At 59.7% G+C, this 17,745-nt stretch overlaps 1 protein-coding gene across 1 annotated transcript; it reads left to right on the top strand.

The window, feature by feature from the left end:
• Positions 1-3,536: 3,536 nt before the first annotated feature.
• Positions 3,537-6,513, top strand: BARHL2 (BarH like homeobox 2). The gene is made up of 3 exons (XM_076338264.1): positions 3,537-4,116; positions 5,434-5,659; positions 6,201-6,513. The coding sequence occupies exons 1-3, from the start codon at positions 3,537-3,539 to the stop codon at positions 6,511-6,513; spliced, it is 1,119 nt and encodes a 372-aa protein (XP_076194379.1).
• The last annotated feature ends 11,232 nt before the right edge of the window (positions 6,514-17,745 follow it).

The following is a 17,745-nucleotide window of genomic DNA, read 5'->3' as shown; positions in this document are numbered from 1 at the left end:
CTCCGCGCTGCTCCGCGCCGTTTTGTTCCCGCTGGGAAACGTTCTGTAGCGTCTCTTGCAACGGCCCCAATTACTCCGAGGTACAATATACTTTCGCCTGGATTAGACGGCGAGTCTGTTGGCACAGTGTAAATGTCAAGCAGCAGCTTTTAATAAAGGGATGTTCAGACTGTTAAATTTCACAGTACAACGGGCTCGGCCCCTCCCGGCCCCCTCTGCCCCCCCCTCCCTCCGAGCTGCGAGGCTGCCACTGAGCCAACACGACCGCGCACCAAAACCCGGGTGGGGAGAAATCCGGCCCGGGGCCGGGATGCTGCGCCCTGCCAGCCCCGAGCTGCTTTGCGGAGGGATCCCCGGAGCCCCGTACCCCGCTCCTCGCCGCCCCCCCCCCCGCCCCCGGAGGGGCAGGAGCTGCCCGTCGGGGGGGCCGAGGCAGCAGTTACAGCACCTCACCAGCCCCTTCCCCGGCTCCCCGGGCGCGGACCCCGCCGGCCGGAGCTCGGGGCCTATCCGTGGTGCCTCGGCCGGGGCCGCCCCCGGGCAGGGACCGGCTGGCGAGCCCGCACCTCCCGGCCCGGCACATGATACCCCGTCCCTGCCGCTCGCTGCCCCCAGCCTCCATCGGGCCATTGATTAGCGCTCAAAGTGCCGCTCTAATTAGCTGCCTGCTAATTAACGAGCGGGGCCCCGTCCGACTCCTCTGAGTGGCACCTTCGCTCATCGCTTTGATTCGGCTATTGCTGATTTATTGCGGGGGGGGACGGGGACGGGACACGACAGCTCCGTGGCTTTGTCCGCAGCCAGACGGGTGGGATGAGATGGGAAGGGGGGGGCTCACCCAGCCGGGGGCTGGGGGGAGACGGAGCTGCAGCTGTCCCGCGTCCACCCCCGGCCTCAACAAGTGCAAGGGGAGTCCCGCTGCCCTCCGCGCCCGCGTAAGGTGCCAGCAGGAGGTGGAAGGGCTTTTACGTGCCATGCCCCCGCCCGCCCTGCCCCAGAGGCCGATCTGGCCTCTGGGAATCCGAACCCGCCCGCGGTGCCCGCCGGAGGAGCGGGAGAGGCCGAGGCCGCCGGCGTTCCGGGCTGCTGCCGGGCCCGGCCGGGAGCGGAGCGGCTGCCCCGGGCGGGCCTCGCCGCCGCTTCCCCCGGAATATTTCTGCACAATGGAGTTGGAGGATTAAAAAATAGGAGGAGGGAAATGAAAGGTGTTCACTCTTCAGGAACATGACTTTAAGCCCTAAATCCCGATTCCGGGACGGGGAAGTGTATTGTGAGTTAAAGGATTATGCTAGTGTAACATATTACCCCGGATCCCGCATTCCCCTAGGGATAATTAGGACATACTTTTGGCAAATTGCAAACCAAGACAGCAGGATAAATACGGCCGCCGCGGGCTGCTTCCCTGCTGCAGGAAACCTCCTGTGCGTTCGCAGGTTTCTTTAAAAAAAAAATCCCTTTCTCCTGATCTTTCATTTTGCTCCTCAGCTTCCCCCCATTTTTCTCCTGTTCCCTTTTCCTCTCCTTTCTCCTTCAAGAGCCCCGATCTGTAGGGACGCGCTGGCAGGAGGTCACCCCGCCGTGCCGCGAACCCCTCTCCCACCGGGGCGGCGGCTCCCGCGCTGCCTCCGGCCCCGTCCGCGCCGGGCGCCCGTCGGGGACAACGGGGGCGGCCGCCACCGCCGCCCAGCGGACACGGGCGGCCCTGCATCTCCGCCGGGCTCGCCGCCTCCGCTCCCTCACCGGCCTCCGGGCGCAGCACCGGCGCCTAAAGCCCCGGGGCAAACGGTACGCCTGGCTGCCCCCGGCCCCCCGCGGCTGCCTGCCCGCGGGGCGGCGGGCGGCGATGGGGGGCCGTCGGGGCGGAGAGGGGGATGCTCGGTAGCAGCGGGCTGCCCGCGGGCAGGGTGTCCTGCCGTCGAAAAACTTCTTACGAAGCGCGGGAGCGGGGCCGGGACCCCCCCCGCGCCGCGGCGCCCAGCGAAGGCCGGTGGGCTTCGGGTGTGACACCGGTGACGGGTGAATCCCAGGGAAGGCCCGGCGATTTTTAGCAGCAGGGACCCCAGAAGCTCCTCGGCTCCCCCCACGAGGCAAGGCCGGCCCCAAGCCGTCAGAAGCGGAGCCGAAGGCCGCGGCACCCTCCGCATCGGCACCTCTCCTCTCGGGGGCGCGGCTCCTCATCCCGCACCGTTGCCGCGGGGCTGCGGTGTCTCACGTCGGACCCAACCGCCCGCAACGAGTTACCGGCTCGCCGCGGCCCCCCGCGCCCCCCGTGCTCCCCATGCCCTCCCCGCGCCCCTCCGTAGCTCTGAGCGGGACGGCTTCCCCAGGAAACGCACCGCGGTGGGGAACGGGGTGGGGGCGCACCCGCGCGGCCACCGCACCCGCGCATCGTCTGCGCACGGACGCGCGGGGGACTCCCGGTACGGGGCGGGCAGGACGGGGCAAGAAGGGACCCGCGTGTCCTCGCTCTCCTGCTCCTCGCCCCGGGCCAGCCGCGGGCTCCCATCACCGGGGGAGCCGTTGGCATCACACACCTAAGGCATCACCCGGTGCCGTCGCTGGACGTCACCACCCGAAAAATCTCCCTTGAGCTCACCCCGCCCTAATCCTGCCCTGCGCCCCCATTGCTCTGCCCCGTCCCTCTGCCCCCCCCCCCTCCGAGGTCTGGGGCCGCGGCTGCCGGTTTCGGGGCTGGTCGGGTCCCGGGGCTGCTGGAGGCCGGGAGGGGGTGGGCTTCACAGGGGCCTGGAAATGGTAATTCGTACTAAAATATAACGGGGAGAACTCTAAATCATCCATTACCACCTTCGTAATTACTCAGCTAATTAGGTTGACACGCCACTTCATCAGGATTAATACGACGTCTTGTCACCGGCACTTCCCGTCACTCTGACGTTCGGCCGTCCCGGGAACGCCGGATGATGCTCTCCGGGGGACGCGATCCATCGGCCGGGGAACCGGGGCCCGACGGGGCGGCGGCGGCGGCGGGGACGGGCGCGGGAGGGAGGGGGGGGGGGGGCGCGCCTCCGGCGCGCCCCCCCCCCCCCCTCCCTCCCGCGCCCGTCCCCGCCGCCGCCGATTGGCTGCCGCCCGCGCTGCGTCAGCCCCCGCTTGGCCTTCCGCCAATGGGGGCGGGCGGCGGCGGCGGCAAAAGCCCGGGTTTATAATAAACGGCGGGGGGGGGGGGGGACGGGACGGGGACGGGGACGGACGGGGACGGGGACGCGGCGGCCGTGACGTCACGGGGGGAGTCGCCGCCGCCGAGAGGAGCTCGGTGGGCACGGGCGGGCGCGCCGCAGTGGCCGGTGTCCGCCCCGCTCCGCGCCCGCAACTTCCCGCAACAAAGTTGGGTAGCGGCGTAACCGGCCCGGCGGCGATGCGGTGCTCGGCGGGGGCTCCGCGTTAGCGCCGCCCGCGCCGCCGGTGCGCGGGTTGGGGTAGCCCGCTTTCCCCTCCTCCCCCCCTCCCTTTCCCTTCCCCCGGTGCTACCCCCGCGGCCGCCCCAGGGGATGCGGGCGCGGCGCTAGCGGTCCGCCATGGAGGGGCCGAGCGGGTCCAGCTTCGGGATAGACACGATCCTGTCGGGCGGCAGCACCGGCAGCCCCGGAGTCATGAACGGAGACTTTCGCCCCCACGGTGACGGCCGGCCGGCGGATTTTAGGAGCCAGGCCACGCCGTCCCCCTGCTCGGAGATCGACACGGTGGGGACGGCGCCCTCGTCGCCCATCTCGGTGAGCATGGAGCACCCCGAGCCGCACCTGGGGGTGGCGGAGAGCCTCCCGCCGCCGCCGCACCACCTCCACCTCGGCCCGCACCCGCCGCCGCCGCCGCCGAGTTTGCAGCCGTCGCCCCCGCAGCCGCCGCCGCCCCAGCTGGGCTCGGCCAGCTCCGGCCCCAGGACTTCCACCTCTTCTTTTTTAATTAAGGACATTTTGGGCGACAGCAAACCTCTGGCGGCGTGTGCACCTTACAGTACCAGCGTCCCCTCTCCCCATCACACCCCCAAGCAGGAGGGCAGCGCGGCCCCGGAGAGCTTCAGGCCCAAACTCGAGCAGGAGGACGGCAAAGCCAAGCTCGACAAGCGCGACGACACGCAGGGCGACATCAAATGCCACGGTGAGTACGGCCCGGCCCGGCCCCGCACCGCACCGCCTCGGCCGCCGTTAAAACCGGGGCCGCGGCGCTCGGCCGCATCGGTGAAAGGAAAAAACCGGGGGGAAATCTGCGGTAGGAGCGCTCCGCTCTGCCGGGGCTTGCCGGTGATCCTCGCTACCGCGGGTTTGAGGCCGGTAGGAAATGAAATCGCTTTTTTTTCTCGCTGTCGGCCTTCCCTCCTCTTTTTTTATTTAACTTCCCCGTTTTCAAAGAAATAGCCGGAGCGGTGGGATCGCGTTGGAAACCAGAATGTATTTATTTTTAATGCAAATGCGCATAAATGATACTCCGGCTTTCTAAGAACCGGCGGCTCAGCTGCACTTACTGCCTTCAGCCTTTTCATTTTTGCTCGTTCGATCTAAAATAAAAATAAGGGAAAAAAAAAAATCCCACTTCCCCAACAGCCAATACCAAATAAACGAAAAAACCTTTTAATTAAAAATAAAATCATTAAAAAAAAAAAAATCGGGCCGCGGTAGGCAGCGGAAGGTTGGGGGGCTTTGTGCGTTTTGCAAAACACCCGGGTTTTCCCCGCGCCGGGATAGGAAGGTTTATTTCTCCGTCTTTCATTCTTTTTTTTAAATTACGGATTTCGTGCTGATGGGGAAGCCCCCGCCGTGCGGGGTTCGTAAATGAAAATAGCGATGGGGGGGGGGGGGGGAAGGAAGGAAAAGAGTGAGCAAAGGCGAGGCAGGGAGAGGGGCTATTTTCCCTGCGGCGCCGGCGGAGCTGCCCTCCCTCGCGGGCAGCTCGGTTCAGCCGAGAGGCGACAGGACACATTTTTCTAATTTTGCCCCACCGAGCTATTTTTGCCAGGCTGAAGAGCAGCGAGGCGCCCGGGTGTGCCGCTCATTTTGCTCTTTTAGCATTAGCATAAGAGTGCCCAAACCAGATGTACCGTCTGGTCTGGCCATTTTTGTGTGCACCAACCTCCCCAGTGGGTCAATTAGGGAGATTATTGTTCTTCCTGCGGGGAAGATCAAGGAGCGCCACAAACCCGGGCCCGAGCGGAGCCGGATTGACATATCGATTTCCCGGTATTTCGGGCCGGGGAGAGAGGGCGAGAAAATAACGAAAGCCCTGTAGTTGGCAAGCGGAGAGAGGAAATCCCGCCGTCCCCCGGACGGGCTCGCCGCCGCCCCCCGCCGTATTTGACCGTTCCCCCCCGTGTCCCGGAGGAGCCCCCCGGGGAGGGGGCGGCGGGGCCCGGTAACCGGGGCGGGGCGGGGGCCGAGCCGGTGTCCCGCCGGCCCTCACCGCGCCTCGGTTCGCTCGCAGGGACAAAGGAGGAGGGCGACCGGGAGATCAGCAGCAGCCGGGACAGCCCGCCGGTGCGGGCCAAGAAGCCGCGGAAGGCGCGGACCGCCTTCTCCGACCACCAGCTCAACCAGCTGGAGCGCAGCTTCGAGCGGCAGAAGTACCTGAGCGTGCAGGACCGCATGGACCTGGCCGCCGCCCTCAACCTCACCGACACGCAGGTGAAAACCTGGTACCAGAACCGGAGGTAAGGCGGGCCCCGGCGGGGCGGCGGCCCAGGGGCTCCCCGGAGAGCCGGAGGAGGGGGTGGGGGGGTGGTGGTGGGGGGCGGGCGCCGCTGCGCTCCTGCCCCCGGGAGCCCGGGGCGATGCGGGGAACGGCCGGCGGCTGCCCCGCGCCCTCCCCGGCGGCGGGCTGGGGGTCCGGCCCCTGTCACCGCTGCCGTAATTTTCTGTCTCATTACATACGGTTGCAGCCACCCTAATTCTGTCGCAAACCATTAGTGTCAGCGCGCTGCGATCTAACCGTGTGCCATGGTTATTAATTTGGCCGGAGTCGCCGTGTGCATGTGTCGGGGGGTTCGGGGGTGGGGGGGAGCCGGGCACGGCCCGGGGAGGTCGCGCCGTGTGCGGGCCCGCAGGGCCGGTGCGCCCCGCCGGGGCCCCGGTGGTGCGGGGCCGTGCCGGGGAGGGGGCTCGCCGCCCGCGGACCCCCGCGGAACCGGGCCGGGTGCCCCGTCGCGGCGCCCGCCCTGCAGCCGCCTCTTGTTTCCCCCCCCCCCCCGGCAGGACGAAGTGGAAGCGGCAGACGGCGGTGGGCCTGGAGCTGCTGGCCGAGGCCGGGAACTACTCGGCCCTGCAGAGGATGTTCCCCTCGCCCTATTTCTACCACCCCAGCCTGCTGGGCAGCATGGACAGCACGACGGCGGCCGCGGCGGCCGCGGCCATGTACAGCAGCATGTACCGGACTCCCCCCGCGCCGCACCCCCAGCTCCAGCGGCCGCTGGTGCCGCGGGTGCTGATCCACGGGCTGGGGCCCGGCGGGCAGCCGGCCCTCAACCCCCTGGCCAACCCCATGCCCGGCACCCCGCACCCCCGGTGAAGCGGCATCCGCGGTCCCCGCAACGAGCCCTTCCCCTCCCCGTCCCCAAACAAGCCCCAGCACCGCAGAGGAGGAAGCGAGGGGAAGCCGAGGGGCAGGAGCTTCTGCAGGCAGCCACCGGCCACCGAGGGAGGCGATCAGTCAGAGCAGGGACTCTTGAACCGTGAACCCAGAGCCGAGCCCGTAAGTGAAACGACCACACGCGGGGGAAGGCGGGCAGAGCCGCGGGGCGACCCGCCGACCTCGGCTCCTGCGAGGACTTGGAGCTCGGAGAGAGAGAGGGACGGAGGGGGAGGAGGAGGAGAGGGAGAGGGAGCCCGAGCCCGCCGGAGAGACTAACGGCTGCGGAGGACGGAGGGAATGAGAGCGCCTCGACCCCCCGCCCGGCGGAGAAGACCGGGGGAACGGAGAACTTTGCACTGATTTTTCTCATGACCTTTTTTTTTTCTTACTGAAAAGTGGCATGCTCCCTAATGCGAACAGAATTGTACAGACCGAGTGCTGAGTGCTATATCATATTTATTATATGTCGTCCAAAAAAGGAAAAAAAAAAAAATTCACTTCTATACGTTAGTTTAAAACGAACGAACGTGATTCTCCCCTCTCCCTTTTCATGTCTTTTTGGATTGAGTAAAATAAATGCTTAGATGACAAAATATAGATTTTTTTTGTGACTGAAAAATTACAGGGAAAAAAACCGAAAAAAAAAAAGAAATAAACTTTATCTTTTTTTAACAAACGTGGAAATTCAAGGTAGCTAATTTTCCCCGTGACGAGAACGCAAGAAATTCGGAGTAGAAAAGGCAAATGCCACTTTTTCTTTGCATATTTCTAATTTTAGGCTCGTTGTTTCATAACCGGCGCTATTTTTCCCTGTCTGTATTTTAAAGGAAAAACAAATCCCCGCGCAGGTGTCGTGCCCCTCGCCGTTATTTTAAGCACCTGCGCAGGGCGGCGGCGGCGGGTTTCCCGGGAAGGCGGCGGGGAAAGGCTGCGGTGCGGCGGGGTGGGTTGGCCCGGGCCGGCTCCGGCCGTGGCCCTGGCTCCGGCCCCCGGGGGCGGGCGCGGTGGGGCCGTGCCGTGCCTGGGGAGGCGGTCCCCGCCCGGCAGCCGTCTCCGCACCGAGCTGGGACAGGCAGCGAGCGCCGGCAGTCGGGGTGAGTAACGAGGGGAAACAGGCAGGGAGGGCAGGGGGGTCCCGGCGGACACGGAGCCCCCGAGCCCCCGCCGGCCTTTGATCTTTGTTGCTGCCCCCCGCCCCTTCCCCTGGTAGGAGGCTTCCCTCCTAAGCGCCTCTCGTCCCCGGGCCGGCCCGGGCCGCCCGGCCGCCGGGTCCCGCGGGGGCAGTGGGGGCGCGGGTGGGGGCTGGGGGCTGTGACCCTCCACCGGGCTCCGGGGACGGCTCTGGCCCCAGCCTTTGGAGGTGAACACCCCCCTGCGAAATTAGAAAGTTATACAGCAATTACCTATAAAACATTCATAAAGTCCAATATTATCTTCTCCTCTGAGGGTTTGGCTTTCTTATTTTTTTTTTCGTCTCTCTGTTTTTGCTCGTGGGTTCCCTTTCTTTTGAGATAGAAGGGGGAAAAAAAAAACAACCCAAAAAACGAAAGAAAGAAAAAGAGAAGCCTCCGGGCACGTTTATTTGGGCTTTGCTAATTAGCGAGCGGCTTGCTGATTTCTCTGCTAATAAATTCGCGTTAAAACCATATTGACCTCTGCCTTGATCTAACAAAAGGGGAGCGGGTCGGGAACGCCCACCTCGTTTTCTGCCCGTGTTGCGGCGGCCGCTGACTATTCCCCCGCGCCTCCGCCGCGGCCCCCAAATTACCCCCGGCAGGAACGACCCGGGAGCGGGGCCCCGAGTGGCCAGAGCAGCCCGCCCGCCCCGCCTCGCCGCCGAGGTTTTCCCGGGAAACGCATCCTATCCGAGCTGGGGAAGGAGGTAGGAACTTTGGGCTCGGTTAGGGCCCTTTCCTGAGTCTAAACAACGAATCCTTCCCGAAAGAAGGCGATCGAGCTGGAAAAGCTGGTCCCAGCTCGTTGTTCTTCTCGATGGCTAAATCGGGGCTCGGTTTTGACTGCACAAACTCGCTGAAAAGTAGTGAGAATAAGGAAGGAAAGTTCATGCAAAATAGACGAGTGTCCCCCAACTCTCCCCTCCCGAGCAGGGCCGGCCCGGGGCCGCGGGGTGCCTGCCTGGGCAGGGGCAGGGGGCTCCCGGTGCTTTGGGAACCGCGGCGGGCAGGGGCTTGCAGGCGGGAGAGCGAGCGAGGAGAGGGGAGCGCGGCCGGGCTGGGGGGCTGCCGGTGCCGTGTCGGACGGTGTCTAAAGCAGGGTCCGCCGGGGGAGGGGGGCGAGGAACCGCGACCTCCCCTGAAAAGTATTTCCAGACCTAGCTGGAAAGTGCGTGGGAGCGGGAGGAGGTTTGGAGCGGGAATCGCTCCCTTTCACTCCCCCTTTCCCCATTTGGGAAGCGGGGCTGGAAACGTGAGCCCTCCTTCGTTTGTCCCGCTCCCCGTTTGCACCGGGAAGGGACCGACCCGGGGACGGACTGCCCCTGAGGCTGACCGGCCGGGTCGCCCTTGCAGAAAGGGGCTCCGTTGCTCGTTTAAAAATCCCCGGCACATGGGCACGCGTTTCAGCGCGCTGCGGCAGGACAAAGAGCCGGGCGACGGGCCGGGCTGCGCGGGGTCGCCTCCCCGCCGCCTGGCACGGCGCAGGACCGGGCACCGCTCGCGGTTCGGCGCCGTTGGCGGCGGCGCCTTTCCGGCCTCGCCGTTCGGGTTTTGTCCCCTTTCCTCCCCCAGATAGCTGCTTTCGCCGCGGCCGCCCCCAGACTTGGTGCCGGGCTGCTGAATTCCCGCAGTCCCGGTCCCTCTGCAGCCTCCGCCCTCGCCCGGGCCAGGACCTGCTCTCGGCCCTGGAAGTGGACGTGAACGAATAAACAAACCCATCTGTTGCCAGGTGAACGGGCTCTCTTAGCCTTAAACCGCGGGAAATGCCGGCACCCGCCGGAAAAGACCTGGCTGTTGGTGCGCTGAGCGCGGAAACGCACCGCGAGGTTGTAGAAGAGCGGTGCGTAAGCGAGGGGACGCGGTAGCCCGCGGGGTAGCTGGGGGCGTTTGCCCTCTCCCCGCACCGGGCAACGGCCCGCGAGGAGCGGGGCGGCTCCGGCCCCTCCGGCCCCGGGGGACGCGTGCGCCGAGCCGGGCCGCTGCGGCCCCGCCCGCCCTCAGCACCACGGACAGCTCCGGGCGGCGCGGGCTGGCCCGGCCCGGGACCCCCGCACCCGCTGCGCCGGGGCGGCCGCGTCCCGCCCCCGCGGCAGCTCCCTGCCTCGCCCCGGGCGGGGCGGCGCGGCCCGGGGCTCCGGGAGGCAAGGCTCGGCCGGGCAGCAAGGGGAGGCCTTCCGCCCGCGGGAACTTCGCGGCCTCCTTCCCCGGCGCTTGCCGGCAGGCGGTGATGAAGACGGAGGGGACCGAGACAGGCGCCCGCTGCCGCAGCACCGCCTGGCTCGTCTCTCCGCCGCCCGGCAGCAAACCCCTGTCCTGGGCCAGGCCCGGGCTGCTAGGGGCCCGGTCCTTCGGCCCTGAGAGCACGGAGCGGGGGCTGCGTCCCGAGGGCTTTGTCCCGGGTGTTTGAGCGTTGCCCCCGCTCCAGCCGGCGGGGCGGAAAGCGGGACAGGGCTGCTCCCCTCCTGCCCGTGTCGCTCCGGATCGACACCGGCGCGGCCGCGGTGGGACGCGGGAGCCCCTTTGGTCGCCCTGTCCCCGCTTCCCCTTTGGTTTGTTTCTGCTGGGTCGTGGCTATGCGTTTTGCAGGTGGGCACGACACGGGAGGCTCCTTCGGGGAACTCCTGCTACGCTCAGGCAGGTTTTGGCGACTCCTTGCAGCCTCCGGCTCCTGGCTGAGCCCTCCCGGCAGCAGAGCCGCGGGTAGGCTGCTCCTCTGCTCTGGGCTGAAGGGCTCTCTTGCGGGATGCAGCAGCAGGATCATGTTTAATTACTCCCCCCTCCCGGGGGATTAGCTTGGCCGTCATTAGAGCAGAAAGTGAGAAGGGGGACTTCGCTGGGCCGGGTCACGGGGATGAGCATTGTCTTTGCCGCTCCGAGGGTGCTTGCCCTGGCGCCGGGGTGAGAGCTGGGTGCTCCGGGAGCTGAATCCCCTCTTCCAGCCGGGCAAGCGAGCCCGGCTCGGCCGCTGGGAACCAGCGAGCAGCACCGAGCGGAGTTCCCTGCCGTGCCGGTTACCCTGGTTGCGTTTACACGGACCAACGCAGCCCGCGTGTAACGCCGTATTAGCGCTCCGGCGCTGCCTATCGCCTCTACAGCTTTCAGTGTTTCTTGTGCGGGTGGGCTTTTAACTTTTGTTATTTTCTCCCTTTCCAGAGTTTATCTTCCTCTAAATTCACACGACGCTTCTGTGCGAATGCACGCTGTAAGTCGCCCTAAGTCCTTATTGCAGCCCACTCGAATAACTCGGCTCCAGCCCAGGGCGTGGAGTGGGTGCAGCCAGGCTGAGCTCACCTGTGGAAAGGGTAAACCGCTTCGTAATGTTAGAAATATCCCCAGCCCAGGGGTGGCGGGGATGGGCGGCGAATAACCGTTTCAGGTTGGAATCACACGGCTTTTTCACCCCCTCTATTCCGTCCTGCTCCTAAGCCCGCGTCTCCCGCCGGTGACACCACCGGGTTTCTCCCCGAGTAGCCGCTTTAACGTGGAGCCCCGTTTGCGAGGAAAGGGGGGCACGGCAAACCTGACCTGCCGGCACGGCCCTGCGCCCCCGTCCAGCGGGAGGAGCCGCCTGCTCTGTTTCGGGGACGGCATCGAAATGACCCCCGCGGTCCCTGGCGGGGGACAGCTGATGGGGCCGGAGGCCCCCCGGGACCGGCACGGGGCGGGGAGCGGGCGGGCGGCCCCCGAAGGCGCCGCTCCCCGGTGCCCCCGTTTCGCGAAAAAGCCCCTGAACTTCGTTCCTCCCTTGGGCTGCTCCCGCCGTCGAAGGGGCCGTGGGGCAGCCGGAGCCAGTGCCTGTCCCTGCGTATTTCCAGCCGGAGAGCAGGTCCAGCGGAGCGCCCGTCACATTAAAACTCCGTTTCCATATTCATATGCCCTATTTTTCACAAGCCGCTTCTATTAATGGAAGCGCACAAGCGCCGGTCCTCAAAATTAGCGGATTTCAAAGGAGCCCAAGTGAGGCGCTTTGCGCCGCCAGCGATGGATGCGGGGAGCGCCGGGACCCCCGGGGCTCCCCCGCCACCGCCGCGCCCGCCCCGGTGGGGAGCCGCGCTCTGCCGGCGGCGCAGCCGCGGGCCCCGTCGCGGCGGTTCCCGGCCTCCCCCCCGCTGCCCCGGGCCGTGCCCCGCCGGACCGGTGCCCCGGCGCTGCGGGGGCGGGAGGCAGCCCCGCTCCCCTCCCTCCCGGCCCGGGCAGGAGAAAGTTGTCCGAGGCTGTCGCGTTGCCTTGTCTCGGGGAGCCCATGTAGGGCGCTTTAATTGCCACATTTTCAAACCGAGGGTAATGGTGGGGATGTCTTAGTAATTACCTTAATGAGATAACACCTTTTCTTCCCTCAACCTACTCATTATCACGCTTCTTGTTCAAATTCCAACTACAAAGAGCTATACATGTAAAAAAAAGAAGATGGAGGGGGGAGAGCTCTGAAATTTGTTGGAGGTCTCGCCCCCTTAAAACAAGCACCTTACATGGATCTTTGGTGTACAAAGGGAGAACTGTACCCGGTTCCAGGAAAGGTTGGCTAGAAGTAAACTAAACATCTGGGGTACACCTTAATTATTCTTGGTTGGCTTCTTTAGCTTGACCTGTAGGGATGCGAGGGTGTCAAAGTGATGAATTTTAAGATGTTGGGCTGTGAAGACGTGCAGCTGCAAGACTGATGGATTTAGGAAGGGAATGGTAACAAGGTTAGCTGCATGTGAAGTGTGAATTGAGATTTTTGCAAAGAGACTGTGATTGCAGATGGGCATAATGTTGTACCCTTGCATGAAATCTTGCTATTATTGTATAATGGTCAGACAGAGTGTGAAATGACTTATTACTTTACTTTTATTCTTTAATGAAGTTGGGTAGGAAAGGAGAACTACCAGGAAATCGATAGTGGTGATGCACAGAAACTATATGACAGGTGCTGATACATTAAATATTTATTTAGCTTTTTGTTCCCCCCCCCCAAATTTTCTGCTATTTCAGAAAGCAAACAAAAATACAACTGGTGGATCTAGACAGTGAAGAAGATGCAGAGAATGAAAGCGACATTTTCTTTGCCATCCTCACTTTCTGCAGTATACGTGAGGTGGGCGTTTCTGTGTGGCAGTGCAGCTATACATCTGTGTAAAATATTAGACAGAGATATCTAGATCCAGGTGGCGCGCATGCCGTTTCTAGATAGGTTTTCAGCTGTTCAACGTGTATCTCTCTTCTAGACCTCGATGCAGGCATGCAGTGACTTATACACTGTTATGACCCCACGTAAATTCAAGTGGCCTTTTCTCCAGCTTGACGTGCATGTGAAAATACCTCTCGCTTCCTTCCATACCAAGCCCAGGTGTCCACATGGGCAGTATCATTGTAAAAACGTGCAGGACAACATCTGCCTCTGACTTTTGCACAGCAGCGTGTGGGTACATCTGGGCATCTAGGGTGGGTGGGCAGCTTAGCCGACATCTTATCACTTGTTTCACACGCGGGCAGGGTAAAACATCTATTACCAGAATTCATGATTGAATGGTGCAGCCGCACTGGTCTTTATGAATATGCAGTGAGGAAAAGGAACTGGAGCTGCTCCCCCAGGATGCTGTCCTAAAAAAGAGGATTCCCCAGGTGACTAACCTCAGGATGCCACCGCTGAGAACAGTTTGACAAATCCTGGACTTAGTGAGTTGTCGCTCTCTCAGAGAACAGCTTCATCTCCCTGTTAGAATACACACGCTAGAAGCGCAGCTTCTCGTACGCCTTCCCCTCCAGAAGGATACAGCCCATGGCTCAGAGAGCTTTCTGAGATGGCACCTCTCCTGCAGTGCCCTCCCCAGACTTTGTCCCCAGAGCCAGCACAACCCTTTGTTGAGAGCCCTTCTGTGAGGTTTTGCCCCATATTTTCTGTGGAGTCTGGCACTGTTACGTTTCAATCTGAGGTCAGGAAGAACAAGTAATGTGAAGCAAGCTCGGGAATAATTGCCTACCTGTTCTGCATTAGCATATGGGGTAATAATGATGGCAGGATTGTGTGAAACAGAGAACACATCTGAGGCCTCATCTTTGTCCTTACAATAGTCTTTCAGATTTGCTTTTGATATTCCTGCCTCAACATCTGAACAAGTACAGCGTTCTGGGCTTGAACCCCATTTCCACTGAGTAACACCCTGTTGTAGGGATACCTCTCTCCTCTGGGAGATGAAAAGGCCTCCTTGGTATGCACAGGTTTGTTTAAAGCAGAATACTGACCTGATGCAACACTGCCCATGTGAGTGGCAAAAATGCACTGAGAGGCATAGGAAGTCCCTCGTGACACAAAAGGGCATGGAGTAGCTCCCCGACAGATTTATAGCACGATAGACTAGCAGTCATGCTGTAGCTTTAAATACTTTTGTTTTCATTGTGTGAAGGTGAAGCAAGAAAAAATCCTGAAAGTTTTCAGGGCTGCCCCATAAATGTGATGTTTCAGTGCTTGAGTGCGTGGAAAGATGGGATGCCACGGCAGACACCCTGCTACCCCCCAGCACTGTGAATGAAAAGCGTGCGGCATCCCTCGGACTGGTGCTCTAAAGCGGGACAGAGCAATTGGAAAATAAAGGCTGCCAAAAAAGCCTATTTTGGGGATTTGCCACTAGTAATTTGGCCGGATCTTGTGGGTTCAAATACTGTCACTGTCCTTGTGTTAAAACAATGTAGGTTTTTTTTTTTTAGAAGTTGTGAAATAAGGCTGGATTAATATTTCATCAGAAGCATAGAAGGGTCTATTGCAAAAAAGCAGCAAAGCATGTATCTGCAACGGAGCCCCAGTATAGGCACTGACAGCTCCAACCCGTGTTACTTCACATAAGCTTAATAGATCAGCGAGGTTTTCTGCCTAAAACAGAGGGATGCAAGGTAAGCACATTGGCAACTTTTTATTTATTTCACTCTCTAGCAGTCTTTTATTTTTTTCTCCCTTTTCCCCCTTTCTCCTTTCCCTCATTCCTTTCCTCCTCTCTTCACCCCGCTCTGTTTTGCCGAGCACTGGGCGGCACGCTCTGGGAAGACCGCTCGCCTTTCCTGGTGGCTGGTGGTGGCCATGGGCAGCCTGCCTTAACCAGCCCTGGCGCGCTGGTGTGTGGCCTGGGCAATGCAGCACGAAGTGTGTGCAGCAAAGCTGTGCCTCTTCCATGGAGACTAAGCTCATTACAGTACAGTATTCTAAAACATGCTTAACCTCTCCAGTCTTGGGTGTTGTATCCCAAATCTACTGCAGAGCACGGATACCCCAATTAGCACTTACAATGCACTGTTGACATTTCTCTGGGCCAGCCCAACAGGAATAATTAGATGTGATATCTAACACAAAGTCATTTTTTTTTTCCCAGCAGAGGGTACACTGCAAAATGAAAGCAACATCTACTGCAACAGTACTTGGCCAGATTTTGCTCTTATGTGTAGCGTTACGACTGCGGTGTAACTCAGCTGGCTTCCCCAGGCATACGCTAACTGTGCCCTGCCTGGCTGCCGGCAGAGTCTGACCCGCTGGGATTAGTGCTGGAGCTAAAGCTCTGGGATGGGTTGCACGAGAAAGCTGTCTTACACCGCACAGACCCGGGAAAGCTACCGTATAGCACCCTGTAAGAACCTCTCTGTCAGGAGATGCAGCGTGCGTGGAAACACTTGCTCGGCATAAGATCTTCTCGCGTTTGAAGTGTTGGCTGGTGACGGGCGAAGCTGGTCTCGCCGTAGCTCCAAGCCCCCATCCCGCCACACACCAGCACACGGAAAGCCGAGCAAGCTGGGTTGAGGACTGGGCAAAACACCATTCTCGGCAGCGGTTTGCAGAGTAGCAGTGGTAGGATTGTGTTATAAACCCCGGGCCAGCAAGCCAAAAAGCCTATGGAAAAACACACGTGACAGTAAATAGGAAAGAGCGCTCTGCTGCAATGCAGCAGGCTGTCCTCTGACACCGCTAATTACAGCAACGCATTGAAAATGTAAGTGTGCGTAATGAGTATGCCTACTTAGAAAGTGCTGTTGCGTTTGGCTTTGCTACCATTTCTTGCCTACTTTCATGCATTGCAAACTGGAACTTGGAAAGAACTTGGCAGAGTGAAGAGCGTATAAAAATGATAATTTTTCTTGTAATAGAGATCACATAGAGATTTCCTTTGTAGTTCACAGCATTTCCATTCCAAGATGCTTGGAGAATTAAAGCATACAAATAGAGAAAATCTGCAAAGTGTTGTCAGGTATTATTTATGTATTATTATTTTTGTTGGAAAAGACATGTAAATATAAAGAATTAGAAAACGGAGCTACTAAAATAAATTATAATGGAACCCACAATAAATCTAACATGAGAATAAAAGTATAATGAGAACACATTTTCTTCAGCATAAATACAAATCCTGTCTGCATGCTAAAGCCCTATTAATTGGATACTTACTACAGGAATAAATCTTTAAATGTGTAAAAAAACTTTCTGCTCTGTGATGAAATATAAATATCACCAGATTTATTAAAGAAAAAATTCTGCTAAACGACTACTTCTCTTACATACTAATTTATGCTTATGCTACATCTGAAAGAACTCACCCTGACATGAATATCAGCTAAACGAAGGAAGCTGTAAAAGGAAAAGATTTAATGTGCATCACGAGAAGTCGCTTGTATCAGGCACGGCAGGTTTCAATGAAGTTTTATATTCTAAAATAGAGGAAAGGTGATAGTCTCTTAAGAGACATAATACTTATCCCATGAGTGATATAATAGTTCATAATTCACCAGAGAACAAGGCTCAAGTGAGTCATATATATTTTATGGCACAATTGGGATTAATACCGTACTTCAGAGAGGCATGCATAACCTATTCTATTTAGACGGAGAGATGGTTTAAAATTCACCCTCTTCCCGCACCCTTTCCTCCTACCCTTTGGCATCAACCTACAAGAGAGGGACTTGAAAAAAAATGAGTGAGGACGTCGGGTGAAAGACAGACGAGGTGTCGAGGTACTGCTACAGCATCGCCGCTTGCCGGGAGCTGCCCTAGTGCTGGCACGGCAGTTGGAAATGCTGATTTTCTAACGACAGGTGCCCAGGGCCCCAGAGGAAGACGTTAGTCCTGAGCGGGTGCACCGCCATTTCTTTTTTATTGGCTGAACTCGGTGTTTTGGTGAGAACAGAGGAGATGCCGACTTCAGCCTCTGCTTGCCGCCACCGTGGTGGAATTCAGTTGCCCCAAGATCCTTCTGTGACGTTGCTGTGCTGCTGCTGTCTTTAGTGGGGTGCATTTGGCGGGATGCGGTGCAGGGAAAGGGGGACATCCCAGGTGGGTGCTCGCCTTGCTCTTGCCTGTCACGAAACATGAGACTTTGGGGTATGCGCCTTTTCTATACCCCACAGATAGGGTGTTTAAAGAAAATAGATGTGGTGTTAAAGTCTTGTCTGGGGGAAATCCCATGTTTCACTCCGGTGAAGGCTTATTGTATTCTTTGGGATGGTTTCTTGAAATGTGGCCTACAGCAGAAATTTAAAACATGAACTTGTTCCCTTCCTGAGGAAAAGTGTCTCCTAAATCATGTCTGAAGAGTGGAGACAGCTTAATTCACCTCACCAGCAAAATCACCTGGAAAAAAAAAAAGCTGCTGAATGTCTAGAGGCGGCGTGTGGCAGTTAGGGGAATTTCTTTGCGTGGGCTGGGGGATGCTGGCGGAGGCCAAGGCATCACTGGGAACTGAGCTGCCTGTGCCCCTGTGAGCTCCCGGTGCTTCCGACAAGACCTCACTCATGCTCCTCCCATGTCAAGGGCCGTGGCTGGTCAGCAATCTCACCCATCAGCTGTTGAGATAAACCAGCCTGGGACAAGGGATTTACAGGAAACCCCATTTTTGTTCGTAAAGAGGTGATTTTGGGGCAGAGGGAGATAAGACGACAGGATGGAGCACCTAAGTGCTGGAAAGAAGGACGTCATCTGGGGCAGCTTTGCAGAGCCACATAGGGAGGTTTGGCAGGAGAAGGGTTTGATCTCGGCAGC

The sequence above is a fragment of the Aptenodytes patagonicus genome, chromosome 5 (assembly GCF_965638725.1).
Source record: "Aptenodytes patagonicus chromosome 5, bAptPat1.pri.cur, whole genome shotgun sequence".
In the NCBI taxonomy this organism is placed as follows: domain Eukaryota; kingdom Metazoa; phylum Chordata; class Aves; order Sphenisciformes; family Spheniscidae; genus Aptenodytes; species Aptenodytes patagonicus.
The sequence above is the reverse complement of the archived record's forward strand: the minus strand, read 5'-3'. Positions and strand labels throughout refer to the sequence as shown.